The sequence below is a fragment of the Geotrypetes seraphini genome, chromosome 3 (genome assembly GCF_902459505.1).
Source record: "Geotrypetes seraphini chromosome 3, aGeoSer1.1, whole genome shotgun sequence".
Taxonomy (NCBI): domain Eukaryota; kingdom Metazoa; phylum Chordata; class Amphibia; order Gymnophiona; family Dermophiidae; genus Geotrypetes; species Geotrypetes seraphini.
In genome coordinates, this window is record NC_047086.1 from 270,308,124 (window position 1) to 270,330,609 (window position 22,486).

The following is a 22,486-nucleotide window of genomic DNA, read 5'->3' on the forward strand; positions in this document are numbered from 1 at the left end:
TTTGTATTCAGCACATGTTAAGAAATTGTTAAAAATGGAATTTTCTAATCTGGAACCAATTATTTTGACTTTGGAGTCACAATTGGCCTTGAATTAGGATCAAATCACTTTACAGGCTTTTTTGAAAGCTAAATATAAATATAATGAGATTTCCTCACAGTTGGCTAGGAAAGATATTTTTTCTCAACAAGCTCTGTATTATGGAAACTCGAATAAAGCGGGAAGATTATTAGCTAACTAGTTATTTAGCCCGTTACATTAACGGGTGCTAGCAGCCCTTCTCCCTTATTTTTACCTCCTCCCTGTCCAGCAACACCTTCCCCCCTTTCCCTGCTCCCCCCATATAGCAGTAGCCCTTCTCCTTTTATCTCTCCCTGTCCAGCAGTACCCCTCCCATTCCCTCCTCCCCCTGTCCAGCAATAGCTCTTCTCCTTTATGTCCTGCTCCCCCCCTGTCCAGCAGTAGCCCCAGGAAAAGAGTGAGGATCACAGGACCAAAGCTTTTACTCCAATCCTCTTGATGCCTGACATCCAAGTAGGGGAAATCCACTCTCCCCACCTCCTTGCTCCTGCTGCACTTCCTCCTCGGCTATACACACACGCGCGTACACACACACTAACATACAGCTCTCCGGCTCCTCGCGCCCCTCCTCCACCTTCCACTTCTTCGGCGGGGGCCAACGTTTTCTTTTCGCGTGTTCCTCCATCACGGAAAAACAGCACTACCGGCCAACTTAGTCCCTTGCCGCCGCTCCTCTTCTCTTCCCGCGGTCCCAACAAACGTCCTTACTCCAGCAAGGGCCGCAGCACTCTAAACATGTGCTGCGGCCCTTGCTGGAGTAAGGACGTTTTTTGGGACCGCGGGGCGGGAAGAGAAGAGGAGCGGCGGCAAGGAACTAAGGGAGCTGAAGGTAGGGTCGGATGGGAGGCTGAACAGGGTTTCGGGTGAGTCGGGGAGAGGAACGAAGACGACGATGACGACGACCGGAGAGAGAGAGAGAGCCACTGCAGCGTCTCTGAAATTGAAAAAAACTTCGGTCTTGACTTTTTTTTTTTTTTAGTTGAAAGTCCGACGCAGGCGGGGATCGTGAGAGTAGCCACCACCACGTCTTTCAAAGAACCGTAAGCCGCGCATGCGCACTTCCTATGTTTCGCTACAGCTCACAGAAAAGCAGGGCACACTTAGGAACTGCGCATGCGCAGCTTACCATTTTATTATATTAGATTACCTTAAAGCAAAAAAGAGGAAAGTTACAATTGTGGCCATTACAGATGAAAAAAGGTAACAAACATACTCAAATTGAATATATTTTAAAACAACTTTTGGAATTTTATAAAGCTTTATATTCTTCTGAGCTTTATTCAGATAAAGAACTTGAAGGGTTGGAATTTTTAAAATTAATTAAGGGGTCAAAAGTTCCCTAGCATATAAGGAAAAGTCTTGAGGAACTTATATCACTTAAGGAACTCCAGACAGTGTTGAAGTCCCTCAGAGCTGGATCCCCTCTGGGTGGTGATGGTTTTACGGTGGAGTTTATCAAATCTTTTCAAATTATTATTTTATCTCATCTTTTAAATTTATATCAATCACAACTTACTAAAGGTTGTATGCCAGGTACTATGGCAGAGTCTTTAACCATTGTTTTGCCGAAGTCAAATAAAGATCCCCTTTTGGTTTCGAACTACAGACCTATTTCTTTAATTAATGTTGATGGTAAACTCCTGGCTAAGCTATTGGCTCTAAGGTTAGCCAAGGCTCTCCCTTATATGATTGGTATGCACCAAACTGGTTTCGTTGCTCAGACATTCTTCCAATAACACCAGATTGGCATTTCATATGCTAAACTTAGCAAAAACCAATGGCGTACCAAGGTGGGGTGGGGGGGGTAATCTGCCCTGGGTGCAAGCCCCAAAGGGGTGCACAGCTGGCCACCCTCTAGTATTCTCCCTAGGGCAGTGGTTGGTCTCACAACCACTTGATGGTGGCTCGCGGCTCATCTACAGCAGGGGTGTCCAACCTGCTGCCCTTCTCACTGCCCTCCCCCAAGCCACCACCACCATAGGGGAATAGGTCGGATCTCCCTACTTTTCTTCCCCGCGGGGCTGACCAACTCTCGCCACCCAACGTCAATTCTGACGTCGGAGAGGATGTTCCGGGCCAGCCAATCGCTGCCTGGCTGGCACAGAACGTCCTCTCCGACGTTAGAATTGACGTCGGGTGGCGAGAGATGGTCGGCCCCGCAGGGAAGAGAAGCAGGGAGAACTCAGCGCCAGTCTGTTTCTGATGGCAGCAGTGGCATCCTATTCCCTGGCGGCGCTGGCAGCATGTTTCCCAATAGCGGTGGCATGGGGGAGGGCAGGGAGAAAGAAAGAAAAGGGGGGACAGGGAGCCAGAAAGAAAGAAAGGGGGCAGGGTGAAACAAAGAAAGAAAGAAATGGGTCACAGAGAGAGAGAAAAAGACAGACAAAGAAAGAAAGGGGGCATGGAGAGAGAAAGAAAGAAGGGGGCAGGGTGAAACAAAGAAAGAAATGGGTCAAGGAGAGAGAGAGAAAGACAGACATAGAGAAAGAAAGAAGGCATGGAGAGAGAAAAAAAGAAGGGGGCAGGGTGAAATAAAGAAAGAAAGAAATGGGGCACAGAAAGAGAGAGAGAGAGAGAGAAAGACAGACATACAGACGAAAGGGGGCATGGAGAGAGAAAGAAAGAAGGGGGCAGGGTGAAATAAAGAAAAAGTTTGGGGAGGGAATGAGGTCTACAGGAGAGGAAGCATACAGGAGGCTGAAAGAAGGGAAGAAATACTGGATGCACAGTCAGAAGAATAAAGTGCAACCAGAGACTATGAAATTACCAAATAAAGGTAGGAAAAATGATTTTATTTTCAATTTAGTGATCAAAATGTGTCCGTTTTGAGAATTTATATATGCTGTCTATATTTTGCACTATGGCCCCCTTTTACTAAACCGCAATAGCGGCTTTTAGTGCAGGGAACCTATGAGCATCAAGAGCAGCATGGGGCATTCGCACAGCTCCCTGCACTAAAAAAACGCTATCGCGGTTTAGTAAAAAGGGAGGGGTATCAGTTTTCTCCACAAGGCCTTTTAATCAGGCACTGTGCCCGGCTAATTTAGATGACTGCCTGGCTGTCATCTATCGCGAATCCTGCTGCTGCCGCCGCTCAACATAAAAAAACAAAAAAAACAAAAAAAAACACCTCTCACCGGCTTGGAGATGCGAACTCAGAGATTTGTATTTATTTGTATTTATTGGAGACGCGGCAGTGGTTTGGATTTATTTGTATTTATTGGAGACGTGGCAGTGATTTGTATTTATTTCACAGGCAGCTGCCTTAGCCCGTAGCAAACTCATGCTTCAGGGCTCTAAGGTGTACGTGCCGGCTTCCCTTCTCTCCCCTCTGAAACCAGAAGTTACGTCCTGGGGGGGGGAGAAAGAGAAGGGAAGCCGGCACACACACCTTAGAGCCCTGAAGCATGAGTTCGCTACAGGCTAAGGCAGCTGCCTGTGAATAAATACAAATCACTGCCAATTTATATGCACGGGACGGCACATCAGAAGCCGATCTGAAGGGCACTCCTCAGGTTGCCTCCAGTTTTGCTCGGAAGGGTTACTGAGCTATTTTGCTGTTTCTTTAACCAGGCTCTGTCCTCTGATTGGGTATGTTTCCCTGTCTCCAGAAAGCAGAATAATCCTGCTGCGTTGAGTGTAAACAACACCTCCCACAAAGTTGCTGATAATGCCTCTGCTCGTCAGATCGTGTGGCTGCAGTGAGTCTGGGACTCCAATGGGAGAAAAAAAAAAGATGTCAAGTTGCCTTCAGTTCCGGCAAGCAGGGTGATCAAGACCATGTGGGGGGTTTCTGCCTCGGGAAAGTTTGGTTTTTGGTCTCTTGGATTGTTACTCAGTTTTTAACGTCATTTTTTTTCTTGAGAGGGAGCAGAATCTGAGTTGTGCCTCTGCCACTTGAATTTCCTGGCGAAGGAAGGGGGGCAGTTGCTCTGATATTTCCTAAGTCACAGCAAATGCTCATCGAGCCCCAAAAGAGGCAGGATGGCAAGTCATTATTAATCAGTTGTATGAATCTATGGATAGCAAAGAGAGTTTTCTCACTGGGTTCCAGTGCTGTTTGCTATTTGAACTGCAGTTCTTAACGTGTGCAGCTCAGAAGAGAGGTGGTTTTTTTGTGTGTTAAAAAAATATATATATATCCTATCCCTTACAATACAGGGAAAAAATCTTGGCAAATCATCAGATGAGAGCTGCTATTTGAAGCTCCTACGATGGTATGATTTTGAAGTGCAGGGATTTTCATGCTGTGCATTGTGCACAGATGTTGGTATGAGTTAATGATTGCGCAAACGGGGCTATGTGCACGGCTGCTGTTTACAAGTCCTGCAAGAAGGAAGAGTTGTAGTTCCATGACTGAAATTGAGTTTTCTCTGGGCTATTTTCAAAACTTCAGGCCAATGAGAAGTTTGTGGATGCTTTCTCTTTGATAACTGGTACACCACATCCATCATGAAACTAAGAGCACTGAGCACACTATATCCATCATGAAACTAAGAGCACTGAGCACTTTCTCTTTGAAAAAGTCATCCAAGAAAATAAGTATTCCCATAGATTTAAACCTTCCTTTTCTGGAAACAGCATCTGGGTAAATAGCTTAAAAAATTGCTCTGGGTCTGGGTAAAATAAGGATTGCCCGGATCACACAGACCTCGCACATCTCTGTGGCATGGGGTATGCAGGGCATTTTAACACCCACAGACCTCACGGTTCCCGCTCACCCTTAAGGTAAGCAAATTTTTAAGGATGTGAAGTAGAGATTCACGTGGTTCATGGGGCCTGCAAGATCCTTGTTTTACCCAGTCCTCTAGGTTTGTGTGTTGTCACTATGCATGTCATGCACAAAATACATATTTTTTTGTGGTATTTTGGGGGACACGAGTGACTAATTATACTTTTCTTGGGTCTTTTTTTGGTATCAAACAAAGTTGTTCCTTAAGGATCTTTTTCCTGTACATGTTCTTGCCCTAGATGGAAACACCAGGGATGGATTGTCATAGGAAAGGAAGGGCAGAGAGGGTGGGCAGTGGATGCAAGGGTCAGAGAGAGGGTGGACATTGGATGCAAGGGTCAGAGAGAGGGTGGACAATAGATGGAAGGGGTAGAGAGAGAGAGGGCAGAGGCTGGATGGAAGGGGCAAAGAGAGATGATAGATGTTGCATGGAAGGGAGTGAGGACAAACGCTGAATAGAAAGAAGAGAACGAAGAGAAGATGATTAAAGCAGAAACGACAAAAGGTAGAAAAATTTTTTGTTGCTTTATGTAGAATCAAGTAGTATTGTAACTGTATTGATTTAAGTTTATACATAGGAAATGGAAATAAGGCAGTTTTTTGGGACTAAACTCCTTTCCTCAGGTCAGGACAGGATACCATAACAGCTGTATTCTGTACTGTCTTGAAGAAAGATTTGGCCTCTGAAAGCTAATTGAAAAATAGATTAGTCCAATAAAATGGTATTGTCTTATTTCTCATTATTTGTTTTATTTCTATTTGTTAATTTGTAAAGTGGTGATTGATATGTATCAGTTTTTTCAAATTTACATCTACTGTCTTTATATTTTTCACAGTAATAGGGGACATGTGTCAATGTTTCTGTGGTGTTGCATTGTATGCAGAGTCTGGTTTCTTGATTCAGTTTAACTTTTGTTTACATATTTCTATTTTTAGTTTGTGATTATTCCATATTGGGCGAGGGTGTATCTGTGTTCTGTGTGTATGAAAAGGACATGGCTTTCTGTTAGCATCGACTGTACAGGATCAATTGACTGTGCAGGATCTGGCTTTAGTTTTACAATGCATGTGCTGGTGTTCTAGTGCTCACTGCAGTGTTTAAGATGCTGCCTTTTCCTAGGTGCACCCTTGTTGTGTGACTCATGGAATATTACTAAAAATATCTTTTTATATAGAGGGTTTAAAAAGATCAGCACTGGCTGTCATATATACTAGGTATGCCACTGGATTTAATGACCCTATTCTATCTTTACTGTTGACGTAGGCGTTTTCCCACCACCACCACCACAACACACACACCCACTATAAAGAATTAAATTAAAATTATATTAACATCAAGCAGCTTTCAAATGACATTATAAACAAATAAAAATAAAATATTTTTAATACATTGCTAATTATTACCTGCATCTTTACCTAAACTGTTTTGCCCTAGCTCTCACTTTGATCTTTATCTGCTACTTTATTATTTTGCTGTAGTGCAATCACATAGGTCTCTTTAAAGGCTCAGTAACACCTCTCCATAAATTATGTGGAAGTGGGGATCGCATCTATTTCATATCCTCAGTGAGACCTCAAGAAGGAACCTAGTGATCAAAACATTATTAGAGGTACTGTAGAGCCGTTTCTTGTATGACTGGATGAGCTATATTTATCTTTTTTTTTTCTTAGTTGTTTAAATTCATGCAGAAATAAATGGCTAGATTGAACCCAATGACTTCATTAACGCATTTCCCTTTTTTAAACCTCTATACCATTTGTAAGAGGGTGCATATCTAATTATTCACTTCTAGAATTGGATACTTCTTAAATTTAGTAAAAATATTCTGGCACAAGTGTTAAACCTTAAAAAAGGAAGTCATATTGAGCACTGGAAAACAATAATAATTAACTAATAAAAATAGTACACATTTAGGGTTCATTTTACAAAGGTACGCTAGCGTTTTTAGCGCATGCACTGGATTAGCATGCACTGGATTACCTGAAAAACTACCACCTGCTGAAGAGGAGGCACTAGCGGCTAGCACGCGGGGCATTTTAGCGCCCACTATTCTGTGTGTTAAGGCCCTAATGCACTTCTGTAAAAGGAGCTCTTAATTTTTCCCACTACCAAATTTCCCCATCCTGCCTGGCTACTTTTTCATACTAACCGGCTGGAAAAAATTTCTGAGGAGAACACTGGGGTATATTTGTCTATTTTTGTATAGGAGAGAAAGGAAGGAGAAGAGATGCTAGATAATGGAGTGGGAGGGGGAGATGGAAGGAGAGGAGAAAGATGTCAGGGCATGGGGGGAAGGAAGGGAAACTAAAGGAGACAAAATGCCAGATCTGAGGGAAAGAAAGGAGAGGAGGTGCCAGAGGGAGAGATAGGAGGGAGATGCCAGGGCATGGGGGGAGAGAAGGGAAGGAGATAGAGATGTCAGATCATGGGGTGGAATGGGAAGGAAGGAAGGAAAGGAGAAGAGAGAGATGCCAGAGCATAGGGAAGGGGTGAAGCCAAAATGAATCATGTACAAAGGAGAGAAAGGGCACAGGATATACAGTTTATTGAAATGACATAGAAAGAGGGAAGATGCCATATGGAACAGAGAGAGGGTGGACAGTGGATGCAAGGGGCAGAGAGGGTGGACAGTGGATCAAAAGGGGCAGAAAGAGGGTAGACAGTAGATGGAAGGGGTAGAGAGATAGAGAGGGCACAAGCTAGGTGGAAGGGGCAAAGATAGGACAGATGTTGCATGGAAGGGAGAGAAGACAAACACTGTATAGAAAGAAGAGAGCAAAGAGAAGTTGATTAAAGCAGAATCGACAAAAGGTAGAAAGATTTTTTTGTTGCTTTACTTAGAATCAAGTAGTATTGTAACTGTATTGATAAAATTTTATAAATAGGAAATGGAAATAAGGCAATTTTTTGGACTAAACCCTCTTTTCCTCAGGTCAGGACAGGATATCATAACAGAATTGTTCTGAGGAAAGATTTGGCCTCTGAAAGCTAATTGAAAAATGGATTAGTCCAATAAAATGGTATTTTCTTATTTCTCATTATTTGTTTTATTTTTATTTGTTAACTTGTAAAGTGGTGATTGTTATGTATCAGTTTTTTCAAATTTACATCTACTGTCTTTATATTTTGCACAGTATTAGAGGACATAATATAAGAACATAAGAATAGAGAATGACACGGTGGCGGTTTACCCGCAGCCCCGTGGGGCGGTGAATGGTCTTGTCCCCGCAGTGAGGCATGAAGGATCGCACGGTCCCCGCAGCCCACACCCCACACCCGCCTGCCCAATCGATCCTAGTGTTTAGCCGGCTCTCTCCCTTCTCCTCACCTTAGTTTGTAGGTTTTCTTTTTCAGCGACTCGCACAGTATCAGAGAGCCGCGCACCCGCTGCTGCTCAGTTTCAATCTTCTGCTCTGACGCAACCGGAAACAGGAAGTTGCAGCAGAGCAGAAGATTGAACACTGAGCAGCCGCGCATGCGCGGCTCTTTGGGAAAGCGTGCAGGTCGCCGAAAAAGAAAACCTACAAACTAAGGTGAGGAGAAGGGAGAGAGCTGGCTACACACTAGGATCGATTGGGCAGGCGTGTGGTGGCTGCGGGGACCGTGCGATCGTTCGTGTTCCTGGCTCAAACTGGAAGGAGGGAGTGAAAGGGAAAAGGATTCTGGGCCAAGGGGATGAAGACGGAAAGAAAAACCCACAGCAGGAAAGAAAGGGAAGAACAGGCAGGTGAGCCAGATGCTAGAAGCAGGGGGGGGAAGAAAGAGGGAAAAAAGCTAGATGGGGTTGAAAAGAAGAGACACACTGGTATGGAAGAGGAAGATAGGGGAAATCTGGACACAGGAAGGTAACAGAAAGAGGGGAAATTATGTGCATGGGGCATAGGGACAGAGACATAAAGGGGACATGCCATGGGGATGGTATATGGACACAGGTGGGGGGCAATGGCAGATATATAGAGGAGATATTAGAAATGGGGAAAATAGGAGCACAGAAACGAGATGATTTGTGGGGATGGGACAGAGACCGAGCTCGCAGGCTCCAGTGGCTTGCACAAATTACATTGTAACGTGCCATGAAAATAAGAGGAAGGTAGATAGATAGGCCACGCGAGAGGAGCTGAAGGGTAGTAGAAAGGAACAGATGGTAAAGGAGGGAGGGAAGGGTGGTGGTGGAAAGGAATAGGACAGACATTGAAGGAGGGTGGAGAGGAACAGACCCCGAAGGGAAATGTGGAAGACAGAGTGGGAAGAAGACAGATGCCAGACTATGGGGGAGCGGAGGGAAGAAGATGGGTGCTAGACCAATTGGGGGGGGGGGTGAAGGGAGAGGCACAGAAACAGCAAATGGAAGATGCAGAGAGAAGACACACAGTGGATGGAAGGAATTGAATGAGAAGATGTGGAAAGCAGAAACCAGACAACAAAGGTAGAAAAAAAAAATTATATTTATTTATTTATTTTTTTACTTTAGGATAAAATAGTATATTAGTTTTGTTGATTAAAATGTATAAACAAAGCCCTGCCAGCTGAACATCTCTTTCTCTAGTTCAGCAGCAGGAACTTTGATTTATAAGAAAGGAATAAGCTAAATATTACAGTACTAAGGCTTATATGGATGCAGCGGGGACGGTGACGGGGCGGTGAATGGGATGGCAGTGGCGGTGACGGGGCGGTGAAAGGGATGGCGGTGACGGTGACGGGGCGGTGAAGGGAACGGCGGTGACGGGGCGGTGCAGAGGATGGTGGGCCGGGGACGGGGCGGTGACGGGGACAGATTTTTTCCCCCGTGTCATTCTCTACATAAGAACATAAGAAATGCCTCCGCTGGGCCAGACCTGAGGTCCATCATGCCCAGCAGTCTGCTCACGTGGCGGCCCAACAGGTCCAGGACCTGTGCAGTAATCCTCTATCTATACCCCTCTATCCCCTTTTCCAGCAGGAAATTGTCCAATCCTTTCTTAAACCCCAGTACCGTACTCTGCCCTATAACGTCCTCTGGAAGCACATTCCAGGTGTCCACCACACGTTGAGTAAAGAAAAACTTCCTAGCATTCGTTTTGAATCTGTCCCCTTTCAACTTTTCCAAATGCCCTCTTGTTTTTTATTTTCTGAAAGTTTGAAGAATCTATCCTTCTCTACTCTATGCCCTTCATGATCTTGTAAGTCTCTATCATATCCCCTCTAAGTCTTTTCTTCTCCAGGGAAAAAAGACCCAGTTTCTCCAATCTCTCAGCGTATGAAAGGTTTTCTATCCCATTAATCAGACGTGTCGCTCTCCTCTGAACTCTCTCGAGTAACGCCATATCCTTCTTAAGGTACGGTGACCAATATTGGATGCAGTACTCTAGATGCGGACGCACCATTGCCCGGTACAGCGGCAGGATAACTTCTTTCGTTCTGGTCTTTCTTGATTATACCTAGCATTCTATTCGCTCTCTTAGCGGCCGCTGCGCACTGTGCTGTCGGCTTCATTGTCATGTCCACCATTACCCCCAAGTCCCTTTCCTAGGTACTCTCATTCAGTAACATCCCTCCCATCGTATAATTATACCTCAGGTTTCTGCTTCCCACATGCAATACTTCTCAACATTGAACTTCATCTGCCATCTCTCTGCCCATTCCACTAGTTTGTCCAAGTCCCTTTGCAATTTTTCACAGTCCTCCTTTGTCCGAGCTCCACTAAAGTTTGGTGTCATCTGCAAATTTTATTATCTCACACTTCGTTCCTGTTTCTAGATCATTTATGAATATATTAAAAAGCAGCGGCCCGAGCACCGAGCCCTGTGGAACACCACTTGTGACCTTCCTCCAGTCTGAGTAGTGGCCCTTCACCCATACCCTCTGTTTCCTACCCTCTAACCAGTTTCTGATCCATCTATGCACGTCTCCGTCCACCCCATGGTTCTTCAGTTTCTGGAGTAGACGTTCATGAGGCACCTTATCAAAGGCTTTCTGGAAATCTAGGTATATGATGTCTATGGGGTCTCCTCTGTCCATCTGTTTGTTAATTCCCTCGAAGAAGTGCAATAAGTTAGTCAAGCACGATCTCCCCCTGCAGAAACCATGTTGGCTGGTTATCAGAAGTTCATTTTTTTCAAAATGTTCATCGATGTTTTCTTTTATCAGTGCTTCTGCCATTTTCCCCGGAACTGAGGTCAGACTCACCGGTCTGTAGTTTCCCGGGTCACCTCTTGATCCCTTTTTAAAGATGGGCGTAACGTTGGCTATCTTCCAATCCTCCGGGATCACACCTGTTTTCAGAGATAGGTTGCAAATTTGCTGTAGTAGCTCCGCTATTTCCTCCTTTAGTTCCTTCAGAACCCTTGGATGGATTCCATCCGGACCCGGTGATTTGTCAGTTTTTAGTTTTTCTATGTACCTGCGCACATCATCAAGGCTCACTTCCATGGATGTTAACTTTTGTGTTTGATTTCCATTGAAGATTTGCTCAGGTTCCGGTATGTTGGATGTGTCTTCGCTTGTAAAAACAGACGAAATGAGCATGTTAAGTCTTCTGCGACCTCTTTCTCTTCCTTCACCGCTCCCTTCCTGTCTCCGTCGTCCAGCGGTCCCACCTCCTCCCTAGCCGGCTGTTTCCCTTTAACATATCTAAAGAACGGTTTGAAATTTCGTGCTTCCCTGGCTAGTCTCTCTTCATACTCTCTTTTGGCTTTTCGAACCACACGGTGACATTCTTTTTGATACTTCCTGTGCTTTTTCCAGTTTTCCTCAGATTTGTCCTTTTTCCATTTTTTGAATGAATTTTTCTTATTCCTATCGCTTCCTTCACTATTTTAGTTATCCACGCTGGGTCTTTTGTTCGACTCTTATTGCACCCTTTTCTGAATCTGGGTATATACAGATTTTGCGCTCACCGTGTCCTTGAAAAAGGACCAGGCATGTTCTACCGTCTGCCATTTTTTGGAAGTGTTCCTAAGTCTCTTCTTTACCATTCCCCTCATTGCTTCATAGTTTCCCTTCCTGAAGTTAAAAGTTGTCCCTATGGTTCTCTTTTCTTTCAGTATTCCTACTTCCACCTTGAACTTGATCATATTATGATCGCTGTTTCCCAGCGGTTCCACTACTTCCACTTCCTTTGCAGGTCCCCTTAGTCCATGTGTTTCTGTTTTTTAGGTGTTGCATTGTATGCAGTCTGGTGTCTTGGCGGTTCAGTTTAACTTTTGTCTACATATTTCTATTTTTAGTTTGTGATTATTCCATATTGGGCGAGGGTGTATCACTGTTCTGTATGTATGAAAAGAACATAGTTTTCAGTTGGCATTGACTGCAGGATCAATTGACTTTGCGGGATCTGGCTTGTTTAGTTTTACAATGTATGTGTTGGTGTTCTAGTGCTCACTGCAGTGTTTAAGATGCTGCCTTTTCTTAGGTACACTCTTGTTGTGTGATATGTGGATTGTTACTAAAAATCATATTTTTCATATAGATGGGGGTGTCAAAAAATGATGGGCCCCGGGTGTCAAATATGCTAGGTATGCCACTGGCAAAAACTAAGGATGATCCGGCCTTCTCTGTCTGATTGGCCCAGGCACCTTAGGCCCCACCAGGAGGCGGGGCTTTGGTGCCCCTGGGCCAATCCAGCCTCATTCTTCGTTGAGCTGCATGCCGGACGGGACGAGTTTGGCACCCGTCTGTCCGGCCAACCTAAAATAGGTACGGGAAAGGGGGGGTGGGGCTGTCATGGGGGTCAGCCAGGGGGGTCACAGGTCGGCTGGGGGGGGCAGTCAGAGGCTCTTGGGGGGGTTCGTTGGGGGGAGGGGTGTTTGCGTCAAGGGCAGGAAGGCCTGGGATCCCTCCTGCCCGTACTGTAGTGCGGGGTGGGGGTAGGGGGGTCGCCTGGGCCAGGAGGGCTTGGGCTCCCTCCTGGCCCGAACGAGTCGGGGGTGCCACGGGTGTCTGGGGCAAGAGGGCTTGAGCTCCCTCATGCCCCGATGTGTGTGTGGGGGGAGAGTGATGCATCGCGGCAGGAGAGATGCCTCATCTCCCCTACCGCGATGCCATCACTCCTCTACCCGAACTGCCGCGGGTCACGGCAGTTCGGGTAGAAGAGTGATGGCATCGCGGTAGGGGAGATGAGGCATCTCTCCTGCTGTGATGGTTAGGTTGCCGGGCCGCTGAACTGATGGCGCCAGCAGCCATCAGCTCAGCGGCCCGTTTTTCGGCACTTAGACCTGGTTTTATTTTGTCTAAGTGAAAAAGGTCTAAGTGCCGACTAAACTGTATTGGTTATACCTGTTGTACGGCTAGGTGTAGGTCGGCCCACCTCCCGCCCACTGCCCGCCCTTTCCCCTCCTCTAAACACACCTCTTTTCTCTCTTTGCGTTTAGTGGCAGGGGAAAGGCCTAAGTTGGTTTTAGATATGTCTAAAAACCAGCTTTGGTTATGGGTACTTAGATGATCAGGCTTTTTGATCGTCCAAGTAGCCACTTAGGACACTTTTTAGACTTTTTTTTTTTTTTATTATTATGAACCCCATATTGTGCAAGAGGATTATTTGATCCATTCCCTTTCCAAGGAAGAGGGAATAAAATATTTGGGTATTATGATTCAAAGAACTTTGGAAGAAACAATGACAGTAAATAAAAAATCTTTATTGCTGAAAGTCCAAAAAATGTGTGAGCATTGGAACCCACTACATCTTTCTTGGGGGGGGGGGGGGGGAGAATCCAAACTGTCAAGATGATGATTTTACCTGTAGTTTGTTACCAAATGAATATGTTGCCAGTTTATTTTCAAGGGTCCATCTATAAAAAGTTAAATGGTATAGATATTTTATTTGGCTGGGTAAAACTGCTAGAATTGCTTTAGTATCTTTACAAAAACCAATTGCGGCGGGTGGGGTAAATTTTCCAAATTTTTATATATATCATCAAGCATTTATTCTGCATCAGGATATATATTGGATCCTTCCTGAAGTCTTGGAGCATCTGCCGGATTGGCTTTATTTAGAATGGCAACTCATGTCCCCATTACGATTATGCCATATTTTGAGTATCAAGATAACAAGGATTTATAAGGCCAAGAGTATTCTTTGTGATACATGGAAAACATTAAAATTCATGGACAAGCTAACATCTAAACCATTACAACAATCCATATGTCAATCTATATGGTTGAACTCCAAGATTCAAATTGGCGAGTTTAAGATCATCTGGAAGCATTGGATGCAGGTAGGTATACGTACGTTAGATGATGTGATATCAAATGGGAGAATGCTTGATTTTTCACAACTGCAACAATCATTTGGCATAGCAAAGTCTCAAGTTTATAAATGGTTGCAGTTGAAGCAGGCCATTTAGAAGGGGTTCCCTGATTGGCGAAATTTAAAAGATCAGTATAGTTTGCCAGGCCTATGCTTCCAGACGGATTTCCTAGGACATCAGGCCACCCAGTGGTATAAATATCAGAATATTTGAACAAAAAAACAAAAAACTAGTCTGAGAGACATTTGGAGCATTGAGATTAAATAGCAGATTTCTGCTTCTCAATGGCCAAGAATTTGGACTTGGAGGATGAGGTGTACAGCGTTAGCTTCTAAGAGACAAACTTGGTTTTTCTTGTTACACATATCATTTTGGACCCCTGTTAGAGTACAAAAGTTAGATAGTTCTAAGTTTAATAGATGCTGGCACTATCATCTAGACATAGGGACACTGGATCATTTGTCGTTCTATTGTTCTTTGATACTCAACTTCTGGAGGTCAATATGGGGACAGATTAATACCATACTTGAATCATCGATTCCATTGACATATGATGTAGTCATTTGTGGGATGATATTGCATAGGAAACCACCATTGGACCGATATAAATGTAGGCTTTTCCTTACTATGACCAGGATAGCCATGCAAATGATTACTTGCAATTGGAAAAACTGGTCGCCGTACCTTAAGAAGGATATGGCGTTACTCGAGAGGGTTCAGAGGAGAGCGACACGTCTGATAAAAGGGATGGAAAACCTTTCATACGCTGAGAGATTGGAGAAACTGGGTCTCTTTTCCCTGGAGAAGAGGAGACTTAGAGGGGATATGATAGAGACTTATAAGATCATGAGGGGCATAGAGAGAGTAGAGAGGGACAGATTCTTCAAACTTTCAAAAAATATAAGAACAAGAGGGCATTCAGAAAAACTGAAAGGGGACAGATTCAAAACAAATGCTAGGAAGTTCTTCTTTACCCAGCGTGTGGTGGACACCTGGAATGCGCTTCCAGAGGACGTAATAGGGCAGAGTACGATATTGAGGTTTAAGAAAGGATTGGACAATTTTCTGCTGGAAAGGGGGATAGAAGGTATAAATAGAGGATCACTGCACAGGTCCTGGACCTGTTGGGGCCGCCGCGTGAGCGGGTTGCTGGGCACGATGGACCTCAGGTCTGACCCAGCAGAGGCATTGCCACTGCCACTGTATCGTGCTATGGTGCGCCCGCACCTGGAGTATTGTGTTCAGTTCTGGTCGCCGTACCTCAAGAAGGACATGGAGGTACTTGAGAGGGTCCAGAGAAGAGCAACTAAGCTAATAAAGGGCATGGAAGACCTCTCATATACTGACAGACTGAAAAAGCTAGGGCTTTTCTCCCTGGAAAAGCGGAAACTTAGAGGAGACATGATAGAAACCTTCAAGATCATGAAGGGCATAGAAAAAAATAGACAGGGACAGATTTTTCAAATTAAGGGGATCAATAAGTACAAGGGGGCACTCAGAGAAATTGAAAGGGGAGAGGTTTAGAACAAACGCCAGGAAGTTCTTTTTCACACAGAGGGTGGTGGATACATGGAACGCGCTACCAGAGGATGTGATAAACAGGAGCACGCTACAGGGGTTCAAAGAAGCTTTGGATAGATACTTGGAAGACAAAGGGATTGAGGGGTACAGATAAGAGTAGAGGTAGATTATAGGGATGGGATTAGAGGTAAATTACAAAATTAATCAGGGACCACTGTTCAGGCACTAGGCCTGATGGGCCGCCGCGGGAGCGGACCGCTGAGCAAGATGGACCTCTGGTCTGACTCAGCGGGGGCAACTTCTTATGTTCTTATGCAATCGTCTTAGGTTTACTTTTTGGTGGGTGAATATATGCCTATGTTATAAGTATGAAAAGATGAACACTGAAATGCTGGGGCACAATAAGATATTTAAGTTAGTTTGGGGTCCATTGACGTCTTTTGCGGATTCTTATAGTTGTCTTTTATTTTATTTTACTGTTGTTTTAGCACACACATCCAGGGGAGGGGGGATATCTCTTTTGTTTGGTTTTGTTCCCTGATAGAAAAATTGGAAGGGAGAGGGGGTTTTATTTTTCTTTATTATCATTGATTGATTATATGTGCTTATTATGATTGTTATTATATGTATGTATATTGTTTTGCACTTTTCGTAGCTTTGAAAAATTAATAAAGATTTTTTAAAAAGCTCATTCCACTCGAGGTCAAGCAGTGTCTTGGGCTGAATCTTCTCTTGTACCTCCGGTGGATATCTGTAAAACTGTGGTTTGGTCTTCTCTCCATTCCTTTGTTCGACACTACCGTGTGGGTGTTCAGGCACGTCGGGACACAGTGTTCGGTGAGCGTGATCTTGTGGTGGCCCTTCAGGGGTCCCACCCATGATGGGTACTGCTTTAGTATGTCCCATCCATTTCTGTGCTGGTTGGAGGGACATTAAAAAAGGAGAAATTAGGTCCTTACCTGCTAATTTTCTTTGTTTTGGACCCTCCAAACCGGCATAGACCCTGCCCTGTGATCTTATTCGGTGTTTTTCGCAAAGGGTACAGGTTTTTTTCTGCAAGTTTGTTTGATTGTGTTTGCTTGTTGGAGGAGTTTTAGGAGCAGTGGCATTTGGTTAGGCTGGCAAACTGTGGAGCGTTCTGGAAGACTCTTGTTTCTAATCAGTATCCAACAGTGTTCCCTTGTCTAATTTTGGACTATACCCTGATCTTCTCCATGTGAATGTGGAGTTGTATGTGCTTGTTCAGCCTAGTTGATTTCTGCTTGGCTATTCGAAAGAGGGACTGCACAGCCCACTTGTACTGTAACCAAAGGTTAGTATCTCAGTCTCCACCTACTGGCAAAGGAGCATAAACCCATCCATTTCTGTGCCAGTCTGGAGGGACTAAAAGAAAGAAAATTATCAGGTAAGGACCTAATTTCTCCTTATCAAGAATGGATAAAGGATGCAGGGGAAAGATGAATGGTGGACAGAGAAAGAAGAAATTTCAAAAGGACAAAGATCCTGGAAAGAAGCTAAGAAAAAGTAGACAACTGGACCAAAGCAATGCTGAGACAACAAAGGTAGAAAAATGTGGTGGTTTTTTCCCCTAAATGTATTAATTTTAATGTGTCAGCTTTAGAAGGTGTGCATCTCTGATATCTTCTATTTCTATTGCTATGGCAGATTTTCTGGAATGTATTTTCTTTTGTTCAGGCTTGTTTATTGGAGCTCTGAAGAGGTTTCTCTTCCTTCCCACCTCCCTCTCTGCTTGTTCATCTCCAGTACCTTTGGAGAAATGGTGTTATAGGGGGACCCATCTTAATTTTTCCTCTTGAGGGTCATTGCGCTGAGCAACCTCCCCTTCCAGCGGCAGCTGTAAATATGTTATTAAGAAGTCATCTACTGTTGCCACAGAATCAGTCTCACAATAAAAGCTACCAAATTTCAGAGCTCTTGCCACAATTCTGGTCCTGCAGCAGTAGATGATGACATTTTATTAAGATATTGCCTGATGCCTGAGAGGGAGGTAGCTTGTTGGCTGTCAAGGTAGAAACAAAAGGTCAGGTGGGTGGAAATGGTGGTGTGGCTACGTGGAGTAGGTTGGAGCTGTGGGCGTGGCTTAAATATCCCTCTCAAAGGTTGAACCCCTTGGCAACTCTGTATTCACCTGCAGGTCAAAAGTATGCTGGTAACAACATAGCTGCATTGTGCACAATGGTTGCATTTTGAGAGGGAACCTCTATGAGGATTATCCCTTTAAAACTGAGTTTGTAATCTTGCAGGTACAAAATACAAAGTTCCATTGGGTACAAACCACTGTAGGCTTCATGGGGAAAAAGAAACATGTATTCAAAAAGAGAATCTTGTCTAACATAATTTACATCTGAATAACATTATTGAGGGTTTAAGTGCAGAAAATGGTAGAGCAAACAAGAACAATACTGCAAGAAAATGTACAGGGTGCAGGAAATTATGAAAATAACAAAAACAAAAGTGCAGCGCATTGCACAGAAGAGTTTTATGCCTGTTTACTATTGATTTTGTTTACCTTATCCATTCTGGTTCTTTGATACTCTGTGTACCACCAGTAGGGACAATTGAAGGAGTGTTTCTTGGAAACACGGACCGTGTCGGGTCCGGTCCACAGGAATATTGGGACCAGTTGTTTTGGATACATACCTCTTATGCAGTTTATGCATTTTGTTTTTAGATTTTTGTTTTTGTTATTTTCATAAATTCCTGTAGTAAATTCTCTTGCAGTATTGTTCTTGTTTGCTCTGCTGTCTTTTTACTGCAAGTCCTGTTGAGTTTTTTGTTTGTATTGCAGAATATGGTAGAACATTCACTGTTTGCCTTGGACTCCTACTTGCTTTTTTTTTTTCATTTCAGCTGCTTTTTTCAAGGAGCACTTGAAAGGCCTGCAGCAGCTGGACCTAGGTGGAAACTGTGTGACCAGCGATGGCTGGCTGTCCTTCACTGAAGCACTGAGGGGCCTGAAGGAACTAACCACACTTGACCTCAGTAGTGAGCACAGTCTTGAGCTCTACTCAGGCCTCGTTCTGGAACTTAGTCATGTTATATTCAAGCTGAAGGGCCTTCAGAGAGTCAGGCTCAGTGGCTGGCAGCTAGACAGCATTGACCTGCAGAAAATTAATAGTGCAAAATCTGGCTTCGAAGGTGAATTCCAGTTACTGACTGCCTGAAAACCTACCAAAAGACTGCACTGTAACTCACAGCTCTTGTTCCTGCCATGTTTGTACCACAGAAAGACACTATATCAAATCTCATTACCCTTTACTAAATATGAATGCAACTCGCCTTGAACTACTGAAAAGGTGTGAGCTATATCTGAAAAAATCATCATGCTGTTGTACTTCTGAAACTCAGCACTCTCTACTGTGACTGTATATATAAGTACTGCAGTTGAAAACATGCGAGAAAAATCTAGGGGACCTAAATCTATATACAAGAGGAAGGACAAGAAAGATATAATACAGATATTTAAAAACTTATATTGTAGTTCTACCCTTTTTCCTCTTGTTCCTGTCTGTTTAAAGTTAGTGTCCTACTTCTTGTTTTTTTTAAACTCTTTAAGAGGACCACATATGTAAATTTGTATTGTTTGTTCCCCATTAGTACTTATTTGAACACCGCTTAGAAGTTTGATTGAGCAGTATAACATTTTTTTAAATAAAACTTGAAAACTTGAAACTTGAAGATGATTCCATTTGCCAGAACCAGCAATAGAAAAGCTGTTTTTTTCGTTTCTTCAACGTATGCTTTCCTCAAAGTAGGAACTGCCAAGTAACATGCTCCTTCTCATCTTAAAAATGTGACAGATTTGTAAACCTTAAGAACTAACAAGAGGCAGGGGTGGACTGACAGTGATTTGGGCCCTTAGGCAATAAAATATATGGGTCCCTAACCACCTATCAAGTGATTAATGCTCCCCTCCCCTCCCTTTTACAAAACTGCACAAGAGGTTTTTAGTGTCGGTCGGTGCGCTGAATACTCTGTGCTACTCCGATGGTAATAGAGTTCCTATCAGTGTCAGATCAGCGTAGAGCATTCAGGGTGCTGGCCGGTGCTAAAAACCTCTTGCGTGGTTTTGTAAAAAGGAGGGGGTCCTGGACTCAAATCTAAACTAAACTAAACTAAAACTTAGTTTTATAGACTGAGTCATCAACCAAGAGGAGCTCGACTCGGTTTACAATAATGTAAAACATAATACATAAATTTGACAAGAAAAAGTAGATTGAAATAGTTAATTTCCACAGTGTTTAGCAAACAAAAAAGTTTTCAGAACTTTCTGGAATAAAGCAAAAGAACCTAAACTTCTTAATGTAAATGGTAAAGCATTCCAGAATTCGGTTAATTTAAAAGCAAAAGAATAACTAAATCTCTTAAAGGTTCTGTTTTTACCACTGAGAGAGGGAAATGTAAGTTTTAATTTCTGAGAACTTTTGGCAAGATGAGATCTATGAACATTCCTTATTGACTATTGTACTTTTCTTGTGTACCATTTTCTCTTTTGCATTTGTATTTTGTAAAACTTTCAATAAATTTTCAAGGAAAAAAAAAAAGGAATCAAAGAGGCAAAAATGCCAAATAGGATTTAAATGCAATACAAATACACTTAAATTGAATTTTGAGCTGCACTGGAAGCCAATGTAATTCCTTGAGCAGAGGGGTTACGTGATCAAATTTACTCTTACCAAAAATAAGTTTAGCTGCAGTGTTTTGTATTAATTGAAGTCTCTCAGATCACATATCCAACTTACCTCCTCTTCTATTATATTGCGCTAGCAGTTTTTAGCGTAGAGAGCCGCGCTGAATGGCTCGCACTACTCCCGACTCTCATAGGAACTCTATGAGTGTTGGGAGCAGCACGGGCCATTCAGTGCGGCTCTCTGCACTACAAACTGCTAGCGCAGTTTTGTAAAAGAGGGGGTTAGTGTCTTCATCCTTCTACTACCTCTGTCAATTGAAGTGCATCCGTGCTTACTTTTCAGAAACCGATTTTGCCCAACTACTACATGCGTTTGTATTATCCCGCTTAGATTACTGCAATGCACTACTAGTGGGCTGACCCACAAAAACCCTTTCCCGCCTCCAAGGTGTGCAAAATGCAGCCATCTGACTCTTGAAAAACCTGGGCTTCCGAGCCACGTCACCCCAGCGCTAACATCCATGCATTGGTTACCAGTCCAAAAATGCTGCGCCTTTAAAGCCTTGGTCCTAGCCTTCAAGACCTTCCACAAGTTGATACTGAACTACATGACATCAAAACTACAAATATACGTCCCAAACAGATCACTGAGATCTCAAGCAAAGAGATGGCTCACATTACCACCTGGCCATTCACTCTTAACTGAAACAGCCCGCAAATGCTCTTATTCACAGTTTATACTCAGATTTTGGCATATCATCCCCACATCTATTAGATCGCTAGACAGTCTATGGAACTTTAGGAAGGTCATAAAAACCTTCCTCTTCACTAATCCAGCTGCTTATAGCTACTCATGGGAACTTAACTGCCGATCACCAATCATGTACTCTCTATTATAACACTAAAGCTTTAGTACCTCTATGTTATGTTCTGTTAGTACAGTGAATGCTGCTCTAAAACTATGCATTTCCATGTAATATCTTCTATGAATGCTGAAAATTCTTCTAAGTTATGGCTGCCAAATATATCTTTCACTTAATTTTGTCCTGTCTATACTATGAATATATCTTTGTAACCCGTTCTGCGCTCCTTTTGGGAGGATGGGCTAAATAAATGAATAAATAAATTGTGGACCCTTGGTCACTGCCCTATAGTTCTAATGGTTCCAATACACTGAACCCCTTTTCAGAGTTTTATGAATCAGGAGTAAGATTGTAAAATTCACCCTTGACTCAATAGGTGACCAATGATGAAAATGAGGACCAAAAAAAGGGTGAGCTGTAGTATTTTGAATGACCTACAGTGATCTTATGCTCACAGCAGGCAATCCAAGATACAGTAAATTACAATAATCCAATCCACTGATAATAACTGAAAGGCTAGTTTTTAATTTACTAAGCAACTGTAGTTAAAAAAAATTCTTAATTAGTGCATGAATATATGGTTTAAATGAAAGATGAGTCTAAAATGATTCCTAAACTATGAACTTAGTGGACATTAGGGATGTCTTGACCACATAAATCAATTCGATCAGGAATAGTTTGCACAAATACTTGGCACACTATCATCTTTCCTGGTTTGGCAACATTTAATGCCAGAATTTTTCTATTTAACCAAGATGCTACAGCAGAAAACGCTGATGTCCATAATCTAAAATGTTACTATGTTTTATGTTGCTAATATTAAAAATGATTTAACTAGCCAGAAGCATCTGCAGACCAGTTAAATCGCTTGTTTGGGACTTTCTGCCAGTTTTCAGCAGCACTTGACAAGACAAAGTTAGACAAGTTCTAACTTTGTCTGAGTTCTTGCTGAAGGCTAGACTCAGTTAGGGCACTGGTCTTTGATCTAAGGGCCATCACGTGAGCGGACTGCTTGGCATGATGGACCATTGGTATGACCCAGCAGCGGCAATTCTTATGTTCTTATGTTGACCGTTATATCTGCTGAAAATGAGCAGTTATTACTTAAGTCAGTGGACCGGCAAACTACTAAGACTGAAATTTAAAAAAAAAACACATTTCCGCCCTGTCTCTGCAAGCTCGGTCCCATCCGCACAAGCCTCAGTTATGATTTTATATTGAACGTATTTTATTAAAGTATAAAAAGAAACAATATTCTGTACAATTGTCATTTTATAAATATAAATATACATAGCAAGGACCAACAAAACCCGTCTCCCCTCCCCTTCACATATATCCCCTCTACTATCAAGAAAATTGAGCAAGCCAAATTATTATAGAATGCTACACAGAAATATCATGCTAACAGAATAC

At 43.1% G+C, this 22,486-nt stretch overlaps 1 protein-coding gene across 2 annotated transcripts in view; it reads left to right on the forward strand.

Annotated features, from left to right (window-relative positions):
- NLRC4 (NLR family CARD domain containing 4) overlaps window positions 1-19,691 on the forward strand; it is a 204,789-nt gene extending 185,098 nt beyond the window's left edge. The window contains exon 8 of one of the 2 annotated variants that reach the window (XM_033937920.1): window positions 18,431-19,691. In XM_033937920.1, the coding sequence (XP_033793811.1) occupies window positions 18,431-18,744 (314 nt within the window). In that variant the 3' untranslated portion in view covers window positions 18,745-19,691. The remainder of the gene's footprint in view (window positions 1-18,430) is intronic. The other variant, XM_033937919.1, reaches the window with a different exon arrangement.
- The last annotated feature ends 2,795 nt before the right edge of the window (window positions 19,692-22,486 follow it).